Source organism: Eupeodes corollae, chromosome 3 (assembly GCF_945859685.1).
Source record: "Eupeodes corollae chromosome 3, idEupCoro1.1, whole genome shotgun sequence".
Classification (NCBI taxonomy): Eukaryota; Metazoa; Arthropoda; class Insecta; order Diptera; family Syrphidae; genus Eupeodes; species Eupeodes corollae.
In genome coordinates this window covers 87,367,133-87,387,230 of record NC_079149.1, presented here as the reverse complement: position 1 = coordinate 87,387,230, position 20,098 = coordinate 87,367,133, and the positions used below count along the sequence as shown (strand labels likewise).

At 40.3% G+C, this 20,098-nt stretch overlaps 1 protein-coding gene across 1 annotated transcript; it reads left to right on the top strand.

Annotated features, from left to right (window-relative positions):
- Positions 1 to 10,059: 10,059 nt before the first annotated feature.
- LOC129951553 (KIF-binding protein) lies at positions 10,060 to 12,209 on the top strand. The gene is made up of 2 exons (XM_056063772.1): positions 10,060 to 11,129; positions 11,190 to 12,209. Exons 1-2 carry the CDS (start codon positions 10,178 to 10,180, stop codon positions 11,993 to 11,995), a joined length of 1,758 nt encoding a protein of 585 aa, XP_055919747.1. The 5' UTR covers positions 10,060 to 10,177; the 3' UTR covers positions 11,996 to 12,209.
- The last annotated feature ends 7,889 nt before the right edge of the window (positions 12,210 to 20,098 follow it).

Here is a 20,098-nt window from a genome sequence, read left to right as displayed (position 1 = left end):
TTATACGTTTAATGTATTGGCCTTATCACGATCCACCCACCCCGTCTGTCGATTTGTCTTGCTTAAAAGTTTGTCTATATGTACTCGTATCAATTTTTACCAAATTTGCGTACTATTTTTTGAAGATTTTATTTTTTATGAAAAAACGGACTGTTGGATTTTTATATAATTAAAAGAGTTTGAAGCCAATATTTTTAATTTTTGAAAAGCTATTTGAGTCGAAAGTAAATTTTTACCAACTTTTAATAATTTTTTTTATGTTTTTATTTTTTGTAAAAAGACTGTCAATTCGATTTTTTTTCAAACTTTTACTGAATGTTGACAGTAAGATTTTTTGAAAGATAAAAGTAAATTAAAGCCAATATCTCAAAGTTTTGAAAAGATATTTGAGTCGAAAATCAATTTTTACCAACTTTTATAAATTATTTTTTTAGGTTTTTATTTTTGTAAGAAAACTGTCAATTCGATTTTTCTCAAAATTTTTCAGAATGTTGAAAACAATATTTCTTATAAGATAAAATAAGTTTGAAGCCTTAATTTCAAGGTTTTGAAAAGATATTTGAATCGATATTCAATTTTTACGAACTTTGAGTAATGTTTTTTTTAGACGTTTATTTTTTATAAAAAAACTGTCAATTAGATTTTTCTCAAAATTTTATCAGATGTCAAAAACATTATTCTTCGTTGCACAAAATTGTTTTAGAGATAAAATCATATTTCAGTCGTAAAATTTTGGAGGTGACAAATTTTTTTTTCAGTTTTATTTATTTAAAAAAAAAAACGTTATATTAATTTTTTTCAAAAAATATACCTGTTTGGTATCACGTTACAATCTATTATATAAAATTTAATTCAAGTCTCTAGCGTTTTTGGTGCGTAAGATATTTAGGGTTAACCAAAATTTTCACCTTTTTTTCAAACTGCTATGGTAAAAAAAACCACCCACGCAATTTTCTTGAGAGCCCTTTCTGCATCTTTCTGCCTTATTATCTGTATAACAAAATTTATTTGAAGTCGATATCTCTTCTGGTTCTTGAGCTATGGACAACGAAAAAAACGTCGCGAACGTACGGACGTACAAACGTACGTACACACGCACGCACAGACATCTGTCTAAAAATCTTTTATTTCGACTCTAGGGACCTTGAAACGTCGAGAAATGTCAAAATTTTCAATTTGACAAATCGGACCCATTACAATAACTTCCTATGGGAAGTTAATAAGGAAATTTGTATTGAGGAAATATGTCTTAGGGGAAGCGAAAACTTCGAAGACCGGAAATTTTCCGTTGAAAGGACTTTGGAAGGCTGTTTCTAATGATAGTGAGACGGAGAAGGATGCAACGCAGCTCTTAAACGCAAAATCGGAGCTTATATTGCTTGTTAAAAGATGCATTTATCCTCATATAAGACATTGCAAAAGCGTTAAGGAGATTTGGGATTCTCTTCAGAAAATTTTTCAAGATTCTGGATAGAGATAAATATCTCATTTTTGGAATGAAAACGGGACAAATCCGTGTTAACGTAGTCAAAACTGATTTTCAGAATTTTTCAAGATTCTGGTCTTGTGAGGAGAGTTTGGCTCATCCAAAAGTTTTGTTCTACAAAATTGAAAGATTCCTCTACCGTAGATGCGTACAAGCTTAGGTCTGTTGGTCTTAACTTAGATGAAGAATGGATAAGATGAATGCTTTTAGCTGGTCCTACCGAAGAATACAAGAAAATGATAATGGGAATCCAAAGCTCTGGGATTCTTATTAGATTTTAGATAGATAGATACATTTTATTCATGAAAAACAAATTTTGGTGGTCCCTATGTTGTGGCACGAGAAACAGCTTTTAAAGTAGTTATTTTCATTAAGATTGTAATTGATTAATGAATAATTCTTCCGGTCTGTTGAACTTTTCGATAAAGGCATATCTTTCATTTTCATCAGTCAGTTGAATTATTTCATAATAGATCTTTTTCCACTGGTTTGAGTTAGCTTCTGACAAGTTAATCGTCATTCCACAGTTTCCGGCAAGTGTAAACCAATTTTTGACGAAGAGAGTTTTCTTTTTCAATGCATACTTAAGAATCATCTTTGGAAGTCTTGATTCTTCCATATTAATTACCCTTAATAAATAATCTGCATGTAGTTTAAGAGCAGAAATAAACATTGTTGGCAACCCCGACTCCAGGTGATACATATATTTTGGCGTTTTTAATGGAAGGTAAAAGATTTTCCTTAGAAAGAACCGCAACAGGCTTTCAGTTACTTCCTGTCGTTCTATCCCCCAAACTTGTGCACCATAAAACATAATAGATTTGGCTGCAGCATTAAATACACTAGATGTTCAAATGGTAGACATGTGCATTCAAGAGGACACAAGCGTCCACAGGTTTTTCTCAAAACCCACCTCTGTCTATCAACTCCTACTCTCACCCCCCGCGGTGAACATCGGGTACCTAGTACCTCAACTGGAGATTGGGTTCCAACCCCAGTGGAAAGTTGTTGGGGGCAGCAAACGAGAGAGGGGGGAGAGGTGTTTCCACTAAGGCACCTCTCCTTATCCAGGTGGCAGCGGACGAATTCTCGAGATGGAATCAACGGTGGCGTCTACAGTTCCAGTAAGGTTGAACTACTTAGTGAACACCTTATAGGGCTTCTTCGACATATTCGGAGCCCAGGCCTATAAGGAGCCGGCTCCCCTTCCTTGGAGTTATACTAAGGATCTGGCCCTCCAGGTTGGAGGTTGTGCCGTCGGGGTGACTTCCTGGCCACGTAAAAACATCATAGTTTCGAAGCAACAACAAGCCTCGGATACGGACGGATTCACTGTTGACAACCCACGCAAACGAAATAAGGACAACGAACTTCGGATATGTACGTGGAATGTTAGGTCCCTTAACAGACCACGTGCAGCCGAACAATTAGCGGAAGCCCTAAACTGCTGCAAGGCAGATATTACAGCCATCCAAGAAGTGCGATGGGATGGACCGGGCAAACGCAAACTAAAAGACTGCGATATCTACTACGGCGACTGCTACCAGCGTCTATTTGGGTGTGGATTTGTTGTTGGAACTAGGCTCAGGCAACAAGTCTTGAGTTTCAACAGTGTGAGCGAGTGCATGAAGACAATCCGCATCAAGGCTAAATTCGCCAACATAAGCCTAATATGCGCGCATGCCCCAACAGAGGAGAAAGATGAAGACACCAAAGACATATTCTTCGAGCTCTTGGACAAGACATATGAGCAGTGCCCTGGCTATGACATTAAAATTGTCTTAAAAGATTTTTGTGGCATAATCGGGAGATACAGCCTGCACGACACCACCTCCGACAACGGAGTCAGGCTGGTCGATTTCGCTGGGGGGCGAGACGTTCTGGTAGCTGGTACGCAGTTCACGCATCTTAATATCCACAAGGGGACATGGAAATCTCCTGATCAATCAACCGTCAACCAGATATCCCGATCCAAGGCAGTGGCAATATTGCCTTGCTGCCATCAGAGATGCCGCCTCTGAAGTGCTAGGTTTCACACGGCCACCACAGCGAAAACCCTGGTTTGAAGACAAATGCCGGCAAGCGCACGCAGCGAAACAAGAGGCATACAAAACGGCGCTGAAGAGGAGAGAGGAACACCAGCTTTTTAGATGGAAAAAAAGAGAGCATGATCGAGGAGATAGAGGGATGTCACAACAGGAATGAGGTTCGTAAATTTTACCAAAAGGTAAAAAAACCTCCCAATGGTACCAGCCACGAACCGAAGCCTGCAAGGACGATCAGGGGAACATCGTTGTAGAACCACAGTCGATGCAGAAAATATGGAAAGATCACTTCATCAAATTATATAACGGTGATGACGAACCGAATTCCGCTGTAAGGGAGATAGAACCAGTCAACCTCGGCGACGCAGATCAACAATTCCGCCTACCCGACCTTGACGAAGTGAAGATAGCTATATCTAAACTTAAGTCAAACAAAGCTGCTGGAGCTGACGGCATCGCTGCCGAACTATTCAAAGCAGCAGGCGATGACTTGGTACGGAGCATGCACCAACTCATCTGCAAAATATGGTCGGAAGAAAGCATGCCCGATGAGTGGAATCTCAGCATAGTGTGCCCGATACATAAGAAAGGAGACCCTCTAAACTGTGCCAACTATAGAGGCATCAATCTCCTTAACATTGCGTATAAGATCCTCTCTGCCGTATTATGTGAACGTCTGAAGCCATTCGTCAACAACCTGATTGGTCCTTATCAGTGTGGCTTCAGACCATGAAAGTCCACTATCGACCAAATATTCACACTACGGCAGATCTTGGAAAAAACCCAGGAGCTTCAAATCGATACCCACCATCTCTTTATCGATTTTAAAGCCGCGTATGACAACATCTATAGGGAAGAGCTCTACCGAGCAATGTCTAGTTTTGGCATCCCTGTCAAACTTATCCGTTTGTGCAGAATGACGATGGAGAATGCACGCTGCTCTATCAAGGTCGGAAAAGATCTTACTGATGCATTTGATGTCAAAAAAGGTTTTAGACAAGGCGATGCACTGTCATGCGACTTCTTCAACATCGTTCTGAAAAGAATTGTGCAAAACTCAACCGTCAACACTAGAGGCACAATCTTCCAAAGGTCCATCCAATTACTCGGATACGCAGATAATATTGACATAATTGGAAGATCAAAGCGTGATGTCAGTGGAGCGTTTTTGAGCATTGCGACGGAAGCGAAGAAGATGGGTTTAGTGGTCAATGAGGGCAAGACCAAGTATATGCTTTCATCAAAAAAGGACACTGAACGACGACGTCTTGGACAAAACGTCACCATGGACAGCTATAACTTTGAGGTAGTTAAGGACTTTGTCTACCTAGGCACCGCTATTAATGCAGACAACGACACCAGCGCTGAAATCAAATGAAGAATAACTCTTGCAAATCGGTGCTTCTTTGGACTTAGAAGGCAATTGAGAAGTAAAGTCCTCTCTCAAGCATGTAAAATCACGATCTATAAGACACTCATCATCCCGGTTCTCATTTATGGCGCTGAGGCCTGGACCCTGTCAAAGAAAGATGAGAGCGTCTTAGGATGCTTCGAGAGAAAAATTCTTCGGGTGATTTTTGGTTGATGGAGAATGGAGGAGAAGAGATAACGACGAACTGTACGGGCTGTACAGCGACACTGACCTAGTTAGCAGAATTAAAGTCCAACGGCTTAGATGGCTAGGTCATGTAGAGCGGATGGACATCAACGCTCCAGCCCGGAAGGTCTTCGAATCCAATCCCGAGGGACGGCACAGTAGAGGAAGACCGCGACTCAGGTGGCGCACCCAGGTGGGAGAGGACCTCAACCAACTTGGCGTGCGAAACTGGAGACAGCTAGCTAGGGACCGAGCTGGCTGGAGACGCTTGTTGGTTGAGGCCCAGGTCCACCCCGGACTGCAGCGCCACCTTAAGTAAGTAAGTATTAAATACACTATATTTGGTGCTGATAGTTATTAAATTGTTGCTGAAAATGTTTTTCCAATTCTGGCATATTGCTGATTTCGCCTTATCTACTTTATTTTTTAGGTGGTTTTCCATTTTTAAATTGAACGATAATTCGATTCCGAGATAGGTACATTTTTTTACTACTTCTAGTTTACGTTCGCCATATTTCCAATTTTCACCCCTTGCAATTCTTCCGGAACCTTTTTGGAAAATCATAACCTTCGATTTTTCCACATTTACCTCCAGACCCCATATTAAGCAATACTGATAGAGCTTGTTTATCATCAGTTGCAATGAAGATTGTGATTCGGCAAGAATGACTATGTCATCCGCGTACATGATAACCTTTACCTTTGTGTTGTCAATACCAACCCCATATGTAAGCCACTCCACAAGGTCATCGAGAAAGACTGCGAACAGTAAGGGGCTGAGGTTGCAGCCTTGTTTGACACCTCGGTTTGCAATCAGTCTTTCTGATCTGTCTCTACCATTGCTTATATTTGCTGTTGTTTGCTGATAACGTTTTATTAATGCACGTACGAATTTTGTAGATATTCTTAAATTGTACAGCTTGTAGAACATTGCATTTCGATTTATCATGTCAAATGCAGCCCTAAAATCGACAAAGAAAGTATAGAGCTTTTTATTATGGTCAATTTTCATTTGTGCTATTGAAGTTAAGATAAAAATGTTATTGACAGAAGAGTAACCAGAGCGGAAGTAAGCTTGAAACTCGCTGAGTTTTTCGTTCACGGAAACCCACTCTTCGAGTCTTTTGTATAATAATGTTGTATAAGCTTTTAGCACCGAGTTCAACAAAGTGATCCCTCTATAATTGGCTGGATTTGAGCTGTCACCTTTTTTGTAAATTGGTAATATCAAGGACTCATAAAACTGATCAGGTAGTGTTCCAAAGTTAAATATGATGTCGAGTGCTTTGCGAAGTAATCTTTGAAAGTTTGGGAGCTATATTTGTAGAATTCGGCCGGTATGCCGTCAGGTCCTGATGCTTTGCCATTTCTTAAGGAATGAAGTACCAATTCGACTTCTTCAAATCTAATTTCTTTATCTAAAAGATACAGAAGACAGTATTAAAACCAAACTTCTTCAAGGCGTTAATTTTGATGCAAGTCAAGATACTGCTTTTGTTGGCAAGAACAAGAACAACTTTGGAAATAAGAACTTTAAGGGTCCTAAATGTTACAACTGCAACGAATTTGGCCACATTGCTGCTAAATATCCAAAAAAGAATAGGAACCATCAAGAAACGAAGAATGCGATGTAAGAATATTTTTCCGTCACGGCTCTTGACAAAGAAGAATGGGAGCTTCAGCCCACATGTGCTCAAATAGTGCATGCTTTTCAAGTAAGATGGAAAATCTTAACTCTGAAGTAATTGTTGCAAATAATTCGAAAATGCAAGTCCAAGGTATAGGTAAAGTCGATTTGAAGGTATCTATTGGAAGATTCAAAGAAAGTGAGGTTGAATTTTTAAAAATCCTTCACGTTCCTGATTTATGCATTAATCCTTTATCTATCTCGAAAATTGTTTAGAAGGGTTTTTCAATGATTTTTTTCCAAGAATGGATGTTTAGTGAAAGACCAAAGGGGTAATGTTGTTGCAACTCCAAGCTTGGTGAACAATATGTTCCGACTCAACAGACCACCCAACCAAAGTGCATACGTTACAAAAAATGTAGCTTCACACTTTGAACTTTGGCACAAACGTGTTGGACATCCAAGTAGTGAAACCACACAAGCTATGATTCCGAAAGTGGTGCAGAATATTGATTGCGATAGTTCAAAAATCACTTGCATCACATGTATCAAAGGTAAAATGGTACGCCTGCCGTTTAACTCAATTGGTACTAGAGCAGAATCAATATTAAAACTAGTACACACAGATCTTTGTGGTCCGATTGAACAAAGATCAATTGGAGGTTCAGAGAACATGCTTCTATTCATTGATGATTTTTCAAGAAAAGTCTTTGCGTTATTCATTAAAAGCAAGAATGAGGTAAAGGAAAAGTTCCTTGAGTTCAAAAATTTTGTAGAAAATCAGACTGGTAAGAGAATAAAGGCCATTAGAAGCGACAATGAAAAGGAATATTGCAATTTTAAGATGAAGAAGATTCTAGCAGATGCAGGCATTTTAACGTCAAACAACGGTTCCATATTCTATACAACAAAACGGGTTGGCAGAAAGATTGAATAGAACCATAATCGAAAAAGCGCGTTGTCTTCACATCGAGTCTGGTTTACACAAACGTTTTTGGGCTGAAGCTGCAAATACGGCAGTTAATTTAACGAACAGAACACCTCGCAAAGGTACAAAAGAAAAAACACCTGAAGAAATCTGGAGTGGAAGAAGAAAAATATTTCCAAAAGATGGTGCGACAAACGATACGTCTTATTGTGATATTTTTACAGGATATGATTCAGTGGGGAATGAAGACAAAATTTTATCAGTGAATTCAAGCAATGAAATACCAATCAAAATAAGTGACGAAACGGCAAGTGAAAACAGTTTTTTGGATGCCCAAGATCATTTCATTGTTGAAGAATCTTCAGAAGGAATCATATCTGAGAGAGGAATAAGACAATCTACCAGTTTCCTTACCAAAAGAAAGAAAGGCATAAATTCCAAATGGAAATTTAAGACGAAAAAAGATGCAAGTGGTAATGTCGAAAAATATAAAGCTAGATTGGTCGTCTATCTCTCTGCCGTAATATGTGAACGTCTAAAGCCCATCGTCAAGAACCTGATAGGTCCTTATCAGTGTGGTTTTCGACCAGGAAAGTCCACAGTTGATCAAATATTCACATTACGGCAGATCCTGGAAAAAACCAACAACACCACATCGACACCCACCATCTTTTCATTGATTTCAAGGCATATGACAGCATCTACAGGGACGAGCTGTATAGAGCCATGTCTAGTTTTGGCATCCCTGCCAAACTCGTCCGTTTGTGCAGGATGACCAAGGAGAATTCACGCTGCTCCATAAAGGTTGGAAACAACTTAACAGAACCTTTTGATGTCAAAAAAGGTTTTAGACAAGGTGATGCGCTGTCATGTGATTTTTTTAACAGCATGCTTGAAAGAATAGTGCAGAGCTCACACGTCAACACTAGAGGCACTATTTTTCAAAAGTCTGTCCAATTACTGGCATATGCTGATGACATTGACATCAATGGGGCTTTTGTGAGTATTGAGGACGAGGCTGCAAAAATGGGTTTAACTTATCATACCCGTCCTGCTATACGGTGCAAAAGTATCTACTATGACAAAAGCGGATGAAAGCACCTTGGGCGGTTCGAGAGAAAAGTTCTTCGTGTGATCTACGGTCCCGTATGCATCGAAGGGGAGTGGAGGAGAAGATGGAACGACGAGCTGTACAGCGAAGTAGACTTAGCCAGAAGGGTAAAAGTCCAACGACTAAGATGGCTGGGTCACGTAGAGCGCATGGAAACCAATGCTTCGGCCCGGAAAGTCTTCGAATCCACACCCACAGGTCAGCGCACATGGAACGCGAAACTGGAAACATCTAGCTAGGGACCGAGATAGATGGAGAAGGTTGTTGTTCACGAAGGACTGTAGTGCCACCTTAAGTAAGTATGTAAGATTGGTCGTAAAGGGGTATTCGCAACGTCAAGGGATCGATTATCAAGAAATATTTTCTCCCGTTCGTAAGGTACACGTCCATAAGGGTACTTTAAAGTTTGGCTGTACGATATGATTTGGATATCGATCAAATGGATCTTGTGACTGCTCTGCAAAGTAAACTTAACGAAGAAATTCACATGAATCTCCCTGAAGGTTTTGATAATGTTCAAAATAAAGTACGTAAACTCAACAAATCACTGTACGGTCTCAAACAAGCTAGCAGAGTCTGGAATAAGAAATCGGATGAAACTTTAAAGAAAATTGGACTTAAACAATCAAAAACCGATCCGTGTATTTATTACAAGACAAACAGCACAAAATATACGGCCCAGCTCGGTTAGTCGAAATCTTTTCCAATTCGTGTAGGCGTCATCTCGCTGTTGCATCAAGTCTCTAATGGCACGAGAAAACCATGGATTATTCAAGATTCAATGAAGCAAATAATTTAATTATAAAAGAAAGCTTAACAAACAGTTCCACCTCACAATCATCATTAATATTGTACGTCACTGTTTCACAAAACTACCGTTTGACAGCAAAAGTTTTGAAATCATTGTTAGTTATCAATTAATAATATTTATTAAGTTTTATTTAAAGTATAAATCAATTCAAATGTTTTTAATTAGAAAACAATGAATCATTCGTATCAATTTATTTGGAATATTTTCACTCACATTTTAAGTTGTTTCACTCTTTGCTTACTTTTTGACATATATTTGCTTCCATACATTTCCTTCTTCTACTCTCAAAAACATTCCAAATTACTCCGAAATCAAACTCATTTCTCAGATTTTGTATTCGGAGTTATTAAAGTTAAGTTTCTGAACACTTACCGTAAAAATTGCCCATGCAACTGTTTTATTATTTTGTTTACCTATTTCTCTCATGGTTAAAGTGACAGATGACATTTGTTTTATTTAGTGTTGTATTTTCCAAATAAAATTTTCGCAAAGACTTCGCCGATTCGATTCTTCACCAAATACAAATAAAAATAATTAATTACATAAAATAATCACAAACTTTACCCTTAAAAATGGTCATCCCCAAAGAAACCCTAACCGACTTCAAAGAAATCTACGAAAAGGCCGTAAAACTTGTAAACGAAGAATCCAAGAACGACCCACCCACCGAACCTTTTCGGTCACATTACACCGCCCGTGACCTGCTCATTGGCCTGAAAGAAAACCTAGAAAAATCCATTGCCGACGAAGAAGCAAATTTGGAAAATCAATTCACCTACAAGGTCATCCTAGCCTTCGTTTATCGTGATCTCGGACGAATCTATGTTTTTACCGAGGAGGCTCCAGTTGGCGAGAAGTATTTGCGAACATGCCTGCAAGGTATTGAGGAACATCGCATGAAGCCCGAGGCAATAATCTCATATGTTGGAGCCTTGAACGAACTGGGAATCGTCCACTCGAATCGGCAGGAGTCTAAACAAGCATACGACGTGTTGAAGAAATCCGAGGATGCTTACCATGAGTTTAAGGCTTCCGAACAAAAAGCCATGACAATCATTGACATCTTCGGCACAAAAGAGGAAGTCGAAGAAGGCAAGGGTGTTGCTGAGCTCGAGAGTTTGTACACCCTGTGCACTTTTTATATGGCACAAGTCTTCTCGCATCTCGGAGAACTGGAGAAGTCAGCAGAATACTGCCACCAGACTCTGCGGCGGCAACTCTCCGCCAAGACCTACGAGCATATCGATTTTGCCTTAAATGCAGCCACCCTGTCTCAATACTACTTGGGCGTGAGCATGTTCCGAGAGGCCAGACATCATCTGGCCGCAGCAACAATGATTATGTCCCAACATGAGGCCAAGTTGGCCGCCGACGAGATGAATGAAGAACAGAAGGCGGCGGCAATGGAGAATTTCCAGCACAGGTACGCCGACATTGCACGTTGCTGGGCCAAATATGGTCTGGCCCTGTTATTGGCTTCCAAAGAACGTCTGTACAGCGACGATGAGGGAAAGTTAGCTTCTGGTGAGATTACAATTTATTGACTTGTTCCTTAAAACACTGAACTATTTATTCTCGTTATAGATGTGAAAAAGCTTCAAATGAGTCCCAACATGTATAAATTCCCAGATCTTGAGCTGGGTGCCTTCGAGAACTGCGTCTCCGCAGACTATTGTCTGACCTTTGAAGATGCCAAAGTGATCTACCATTTCGTTATCAAGTGGCTTGACTTAGCCAAAGAATACTACACCGCTGATAAGGAAGCCACTGAGTACGCCAAGATAATCACAGACTACGCCGAGCTATACCAACATATGGCGTTTTTCGAAGAGGATCCAACAAACCAGTCCCGCATGCACAAGCGTCGAGCAACCTACTTTGAAGATTTGCTCAACCTTCTCAATCCAACATTCTATTTATCGATTTGCCGAGAATGCTGGTATGGAGCCGGCCTGGCCTACTCCGCAATGTTAGATATAAAGTTGGACCTGATCAAGGCTCACAGCACTCCATCGCCTCAAGAGATTCACAAAATCAATCAAATCTGTTTGAAAGCAATAAAACACTTCGAATCATTCGAACGGTCACACATGAATAAGGAAAAAACAGAACTTATGCCAAATCTCACACCGGATGAGGCTCTGGGGGTGATATATGCCTACTTCTACATCGGACGCTTGTACTACAAAATTATCAATCCGGATCGAGCTCAAATGTTGGCCAACATAAGAAATAGTTTGAAATATTATAAAATGTTCATCGCTGAATGTGAAGAGCGGGAAGAAGCGGCTAAGGCTTTGAAAGCTGAGATCGGTGTTTGCAAGGAAATGGTCAGTTTGTTGCCTTTGAAGATAAACAGTTTGTGCAAAGAACTCAATGTTCCAGTTTAAGATGTTTTTTTTTTAATCTTTAGTTTGTCGACAAACAAAAATTTAAAAAAATGAAGAAATGAAAATTAAGTTATTTTGTTTAGGAACGTTTGTGTTTGAATGTTTTGACCGAATATTGCATTTGAATTCTTAAAAATACATTTTACCAATTCCTTATTTATTAATTATTTTAAAATAAAACAACAAAAAATAAACTAGATTATTTTAACAGTTACACGCTTCATTTTCAATTCTTTAACATTTCGCATTCATGTAGTACGGCAAAATAAGAAATCTCTGTACTTCACAGTATGACCCAAGCTGAGCAGATGTTCATTTCTAGAGGCGTGTTTAGGGGATGGAAGGCAGCGCAGGTTATTTCGCTAAAGCATATTCTTTATTACCCTTGGCGTGATGGTTACTGCGTTGCACTGTCATGCGAGAGGTCTTGGGTTCGATCCCTGTCTATGCCATCTTAAGTCTTTTCACGGGTACTGCCTCTTGCGAGGTATTGACAAATTCTCCAAGAGTAATTCTTGTCATGAAAAGTGCTTTCTCAAATTGGCCGTTCGGATTCGGCATTATAAATAAGGGGACCTACACCCTCCATTCCATATAAAAATTAGTACAACTTAATAACGATAAAATAAACTAGGTATTTAAAAACAAAGTATCAAATCTTAACTTTCAACATCCCCACTAGATTTGTATACTTTTATACCAATGAGAGTACAACAGTTGTTATGTTTTGTAGCAGGGAGTCCTTTGGTTAGAACATCAGCAGGCATCTCTTCAGTTTTCAAATATTCTACTTTTAATTTATTATCTTCTATAAGGGTTAGGTTAGGTTATAGTGGCTGTCCAAGATGGAAACGGACGCACTCAGGCCACTTTAATGGCCCATTGTGATACCACATGAATCCTGAGGCTTCCTCCTAAGCTCAATGGAACGAGTTTGAGTCCCTTACGAAACCTGAGAGGCTGATTATACTGATATGATTTAGATCGTTAAAGAAGAATTCTCCGAGGTAATTCTTGCGTTTTCGAGCCAGAGCAGGGCATGTGCAGAGAAGATGAAGAACCGTTTCTTCCTCTTCCTCGTCCATACAGCTTCTGCAAAAGTCATTTGAGAATACGCCTAGTCTCGTGGCGTGCTTTCCTATTAGACAGTGTCCGGTTATGACACCTATTATCGAGCTTATATGCGATCTGCTTAGAGAGAGCAAGCACCTTGAACGTTTTAAATCCAGTGTTGGCCAGATGTTTTGACACGTGGTGATGTTGGTCCTCCTGGTGCCTGCCCTCTTCGCAGCGTCTGCATTAGCAAAAGTTTACAAGTAGCGATTGGTATGCCAGTACGTGCCAAACGTGGTAGGATGGGCTGTACTGTACCGTTCCTGGCGAGTTCATCTGCCTTACAGTTACCCGGAATATCTCTATGGCCCGGCACCCAGAAAAGTTGAATATTAAACTGTTGCGCCATCTCCATTAGAGATGATCGACAGTTATGGACTGTTATAGAGTTTGTAGAGACAGAGTCCAATGATTTGATAGCGGCCTGGCTGTCAGAGAAAATACGGATATCAGATGTTGATATCACGTTTTCTTTGAGCCAAGACAAGACTTCCTTAATCGCCAAAAGTTCCGCCTGGAACACGCTACAATGATTGGGAAGGCGGAATGAGAGACTTAATTTCAGTCGTTCAGAGTACACACCTCCACCAATCCTTTCTTTTGAACCATCTGTATAAAAATGGATTGACTCATCTTCCACGAATGCATTTTCCTTAAATAAAGATCTGGAAGACATAGAAATCTTGAAATTTCTGTCGAATTGCACTTGGGGGATGGTGTAGTCTGTGTGCTTTGGAATTGATTCTAAGTACCTTAGAATTACGGAGTGGCCAATGTTGTTGTTAGTCCACTGCGAAGAAGCATTGAGGCGAATAGCAGAGCTTGCAGCTATTTGTTTACTAAATATGTCAAGAGGTGTAAGGTAGAGCAAGGTGTCCAGTGCCACAGACGGGGTCGTGCGAAGCGATCCGCTTATACATAGGCAGGCTGAACGTTGGACTTTATTTAACTTATCCCTGTTTATACCTTTTTCTAAAGCAGTCCACCATACTGTCACACCGTACGTTAAAATCGGTCTGATTACCGATGTGTATAGCCAATGCGTGATTCTGGGTTGTAATCCCCATTTATTACCAATAGCTTTTTTGCAAGAAAAGAGAGCTACAGTAGCTTTTTTGACTCTTTCCTGTACGTTGCGTTTCCAATTTAGTTTTTTGTCTAAGACAAGACCTAGGTATTTGGCCTCGTATGAGAATTTTAATTAGATTCCTTTAATGTAAGGAGGGTTGACAAATAGAATTTTGTATCTCCTAGAAAATAAGACCAGATCGGTTTTGTGTGGGTTAATACCCAGTCCACACCAATCAGCCCAAAGTATTAGCCTGTCCAAGGCATTTTGAAGGAGTTCTTTTAGGATATTAAGATGTTTTCCTGAAACTGCTATAGCAACGTCGTCCGCATAGGCTATCACTCTGAAACCCTCCGCATCCAGACTAGTTAGGATTTCATTCACCACTAGGTTCTAGAGGAGAGGGGATAGAACACCACCTTGCGGTGTCCCTCTACTAACGAATCGTCTGCTAGAAGAGTTGCCCAGTTTTGAGTTAATTATTCTGCTAGTAAGCATTAAATGAATTAACTCCCGAAGCGAACTCTCTACATTTAGAGATGTCAGTGCAGATGTAATTGCAGATGTGTCCACGTTGTTAAAGGCACCATCGATGTCAAGGAAAGCAACCATAGTGAACTCTTTATAATGGAGGGAATATTCGACGGTACGTACTAAAGTGTGTAACGCCGTTTCCACCGATTTACCTTTACAGTAGGCATGTTGAGACGAAGACAGAAGTCTTGTATCGATACTTGCCCTTAAATGGACATCAATCAATCTTTCCAGGGTCTTAAGAAGGAATGATGATAGACTTATAGGTCCTAGATCTTTAGGATTGACTTGTGGGCATTTACCTGCTTTAGGTATAAAAACAACTTTAACTTCTCTCCATGCCGAGGGAACATGGACCAGACAAAGACAGCTGGTAAAAATTGCCTCAAGGATTGGTGCAATTATATCAGAAGTCTTTTGGAATTCGGCTGGTATTATTCCATCTGGTCCTGCAGATTTAAAAGGTTTGAAGCTGTGGAGAGCCCATTGTAGCTTATCCCTGGTGATCAGACATTGTAGATATGTTGTATTTGAACTTGAACGTATATAATTGTTGCAAGTTTCGGTAAGAGAACTACCAGGAATTTGTCCATGAGCCGTCTGTATTTTTCATGCAGCTTGGCTTAGCTGGTTTAGTTGAAAGAATTTTCCGTAAGCTAGAGGCTTCAGAAGTTTCTTCTATCATGCCACAGAAGGATCGCCAAAAAAAACGCTTAGATTTCCTTAGTGCCTTCTTGTAAATTCTTAGGGATTCTTTGTAGGAGTCCCAATGAGAGGCTAGGCTTGCAGCTTTGGCCCGTTTGAAAAGTTTCCTGCATTCCTTCCTGAGCGAGTCAAGCTCTGAGGCCCACCATTGTGGTTTCCTCTTTTGTAGAAGTTCCGAGAGAACTTGTGGGTGCTTCCCAGATACAGATATTGCCACTCCGTCAGCTGATTGCCTAAATCACCCTGAAACTCTCTGCTTCCAATGATGTAAGTAGGTCGTTTACAACCATGTTCCATTAAAAAAAGCGAAAGGACCCCACCTTGGGGGGTGCCTCTATTCACCGATCGGTGGTAGTAAAACTTCTCATGCTAGAAGTTATTGTCCTTCTTTTGAGCATGAGACTTATAAGATCTGTGAGTGATTTCTCTAATTTCAGCTTATCCATGGCTGTTGTGTTCGCCTGGTAACTGACTTTGTTGAAAGCTCCTTCAATATCGAGGAACGCTACTAGGTTATATTTTTTGTATTCGAGGGAATATTCAATAATACGTACCAGCGAATGAATGTTGAGCTGCGCAAATGAGACATGGTTTTAAGTTATATCTGATGTAAATTTCAATCAATCTTTCCAAGGTTTTAAAAAGGAAGGATGTTAGGCTGATTGGTCGTAGATCTTTAGTGTTAACGTGGAAGGGTTTCCCTGCTTTAGGAATGAAGACTACTTTGGCCATTCTCCAGGCTTTGGGAATATATCTGAACCTTAAACAGCTTGTCAGAATGATTTCCAATGGTGGAATGATCATGTCTGAGCATTTTTGTAGTTCGGCCGGAATGATTCCGTCTGGTCCTGGAGATTTATATGAATCAAAGTTGTCTATGGCCCATAGCAGTTTTTTCCGCGTTATTAGATCAACTAAATCGCTTGTAGAAGCTTGAGACTCTGATGTTAGGTCGTTGAGTATGTTAGAGCTACCTGGAAAGTGGGTGTCTAATAACAGATCAAGAGATTCTTCATCTGTGATAGTCCAAGTGCTTCTGACTTTAAAGCACTAGGTATTGTTGGACTTTTTGAGAGAATTTTCCTGCATCTTAAGGCTTCTGAAGTATTTTTTATTTTACCACAAAAGTTTCTACAAGAAGACCTCTTACTCTTCCTTAATTCTTTTTTATATTGCTTTAGAGCTTGTTTGTATAAGTCCCAGTCAGAATGAGATGTAGTGTAGTTTTCTTTTTACCCTTTAAAATGGTTACAGGGCATGAAGTTCTCATAGATTCATTAAAGGCTTCGGGGAGATGATTCACAGAAAGGTCTAGTTCATTTTTACTCTAGGAGCTTTTAAGAAGGTTGTGATTAAGCAGTTGTGCTAGTACCTCCCTATATCGCTCCCAGTTTGTATTACGGTGCAGCTCAAACTGAATGTATTTGTGGTCAGAGAAGGAATTCTCTTTTGAGACATGCCAGTTTGAAATCAGATTGTGGATCGAGTCAGAGGTAAGTGTAATATCAAGTACGTCATTCCTATTCTTGGGTACAAAAGTGGGTTCATTACCAATATTACTTATGAGTAGGTTAGTGCTTAGTAAGTAATCAAATAAGGACTCACCTCTCTCATTTATCAGAACTACCCCATACCGTGTGATGGGCGATAGCGTCCGAACCAATTTGGAGACCAACTTTTTTTTGATTGCGCGTCCGCATTTGCCTTCCTCAAGGTGTCTCCTGGAATTGGGCTGTCGTGGCCAAGATAAGAGGATATGAGCCATTAGGTGGCTTTATCCGTTGTTAAGACAGCGGTGGTGGTGTTCTTGTCGCTGTAATTGGGAGTAAAAACACGTTGAAGCCATTTTTTTACTAACATGCATGACCTTGGTTCACTTTTCTCCGATGCATACAATAGTTTATAGCCAGGAGTCCTGAGGCCTCTGATGATGGAGTTCGAGACCCACAGCTCCTGTATCAAGACGATGTCTTCCTTGTTCATATGCAGTCGGTGTATCAGGTTATTCGTGGCCATGATGGTGTGATGGAGATTAATCTGTACTAATCGCAGCATTGCTACTTTCAGTCAGATCAACCTCCACCAATGTTTTGTTGGCATTTTTATCGTCTGAGGAGGACTTAAGCAGGTCTCCCTCACTCAGAGTGATGTCTAAGGTGGCGTCTTCAGTCTCTATGTCAGAGTTGCTGTCGACTGTAGTTTAAGCCTCCACGTCGGATGGCTCGTTTGGGGCCGTGGATGTCGATGGTTCCACTTGTGGCGTTGCATTGACTTCCATTATTGATGTTAGTGAAGCTTTTCCTTCCGCTGAAGGGGCTTCTGTGGGGGGCGTGTTAAGCGTATTTTCATCTTTTTTATAGATACGGATCATGATTTCATCGAAACCATACCTAATCACGACTTTGGTCGCAGCCAGTGGAGCCAATGATTCAACACGAGAGCTGATCTATAGTGACCCACTGTCTCTTTCTCAACCTTTGGGACTTTCCTGTCGTGCGTAGGCAGTTTTGGATTATTTATTTTGATCAATTTTATGATCATATCTGGGCAGTTGTGTAGAGCCGGAACAATTATACGTGCTCTTGGCAGGCAAGGAATATTCTCCCTTGCAACAAACTCGAGCTTGGCACCCGGCCAGACTTCTGGCTGTGTCTGGGAAAGGCCCGAAACCGAGGTGAGCCTTGACGTCTGCCCAATGGTCATGAGAGATGTTACCATCCACATGACTCCTGTCAATTACCGCGGCTTTGATCTTGCCTTTGAGCGAGTCGCTGAAGGAAAGATCTTTATTGCGTTGGTCTCGATTGGCCTGTGACTTCTTGGACCGTGTGACACAGATGTGGGTCCACCTCCAGAATTAGTCGCTACCGATACCAATCGGGGTGTGCCCTCACCCTCCGAGTCAATTCCACATGTCGCAGATTTTGTCTCTGCGGATGGGGTGTCCCTTCTTGAGGTCACTTGCAACGTCCTAGCAGGAGCGGGGAAGAGGTGGGGTGTGGAATTGCCGCCCTTGGGACAGCGGAGCGTCACAGCTCTTCCACTGACGGGTAATCCCTTCAAGTAAAGGTTGCGGCCAGTAGAGGAAGAAAGACACCCGCTACTAGTGTCAACTACAGGGTTGACAACCCGTTCACACCCCTGAGTTGGCTCGACAGCCTTTTCAGGAGATGTGACCGCATTGGCAGCCGTGGCGCTATTTTTTTGTTGAATTTTTTAAAGTTTATTCTCTCTGCTAGAATCTTCTTCATCCTAAAATTGCAATATTCCTTTCCATTGTCGCTTCTAATGGCCTTTATTTTGTTACCACTCTGATTTTCTACAAAATTTTTGAACTCAAGGAACTTTTCCTCTACCTCATTCTTGGTTTTAATGAAAAACTCAAAGACTTTTCTTGAAAAATCATCAATGAATAGAAGCACGTACTCTCAATCGGACCACAAAGATCTTTGTGTACTAGTTCTAATATTGATTCTGCTCTAGTAGTGATTTTTGAACCTTTGCAATCAATATTCTGCACCACTTTCGGAATCATAGCTTATGTGGTTTAAATACTTGGATGTCCAACACGCTTGTGCCAAAGTTCAAAGTGTGAAGGTACATTTTTTGTGACGTATGCACTTTGGTTGGTTGGTCTGTTGAGTTGGAACATATTGTTCACCAAGCTTGCAGTTGCAACAACATTACCCCTTTGGTCTTTCACTAAACATCCATTCTTGGAAAAAATCATTGAAAAACCCTTCTGAACAATTTTCGAGACTGATAAAAGATTAATGCATAAGTCAGGAACGTGAAGGACTTCTAAAAATTCAATCTCACTTTCATTGAATCTTCTAATAGATACCTTCATATCGACTTTACCTATACCTTGGACTTGCATTTTTGAATTATTTGCAACAATTAACTCAGACTTTTGATTTTCCATCTTACTTGAAAAACATGCACTATTTGAGCACATGTGAGCTGACACTCCCGAGTCGAAATACCATTCTTCTTTGTCAAGAGCCGTGACGGAAAAACATCCTAACATTGCATTCTTCTTTTCTTGATGGTTCTTATTCTTTTTTGGCCATTTAGCAGCAATGTGGCCAAATTCGTTGCAGTTGCAACATTTAGGACCCTTAAAGTTCTTATTTCCAAAGCTGTTCTTGTTCTTGCCAACAATAGCAGTATCTTGACTTGCATCCAAATTAACGTCTTGAAGAAGTTTGGTTTTAATACTGTCTAGAATCCCAGAGCTTTGGATTCTCATTATCATTGGCTTGTATTCTTCGGTAAGACCAGCTAAAAGCATTGATCCTATCCATTCTTCATCTAGGTTAATCGTTCAATTTTGTAGAACGAAACTTTTGGATGAGCCCAACTCTCCTCACAAGACCAGAATCTTGAAAAATTTTCTGAAGAGAATCCAAAATCTCCCTAGAACTTTTTCAATGTCTTATAAACGGTGATTTTTTAAGAGCTTGAGAACTTTAAAAAAAAACCCATAAAATTTGCAAAATCTCATCGATTCTTTATTATTGAAACGTTAGATTGGAATGATCATGTCTGAGCATTTTTGTAGTTCGGCCGGAATGATTCCGTCTGGTCCTGGAGATTTATATGAATCAAAGTTGTCTATGGCCCATAGCAGTTTTTTCCGCGTTATTAGATCAACTAAATCGCTTGTAGAAGCTTGAGAC

Excerpts from the sequence above, each read along its gene's own strand:
- LOC129951553 (XM_056063772.1), top strand. The coding sequence starts at position 10,178 with ATGGTCATCCCCAAAGAAACCCTAACCGACTTCAAAGAAATCTACGAA. Across the intron at positions 11,130-11,189 it reads TGAGGGAAAGTTAGCTTCTG|ATGTGAAAAAGCTTCAAATG; the intron begins GTGAGATTACAA and ends TTCTCGTTATAG.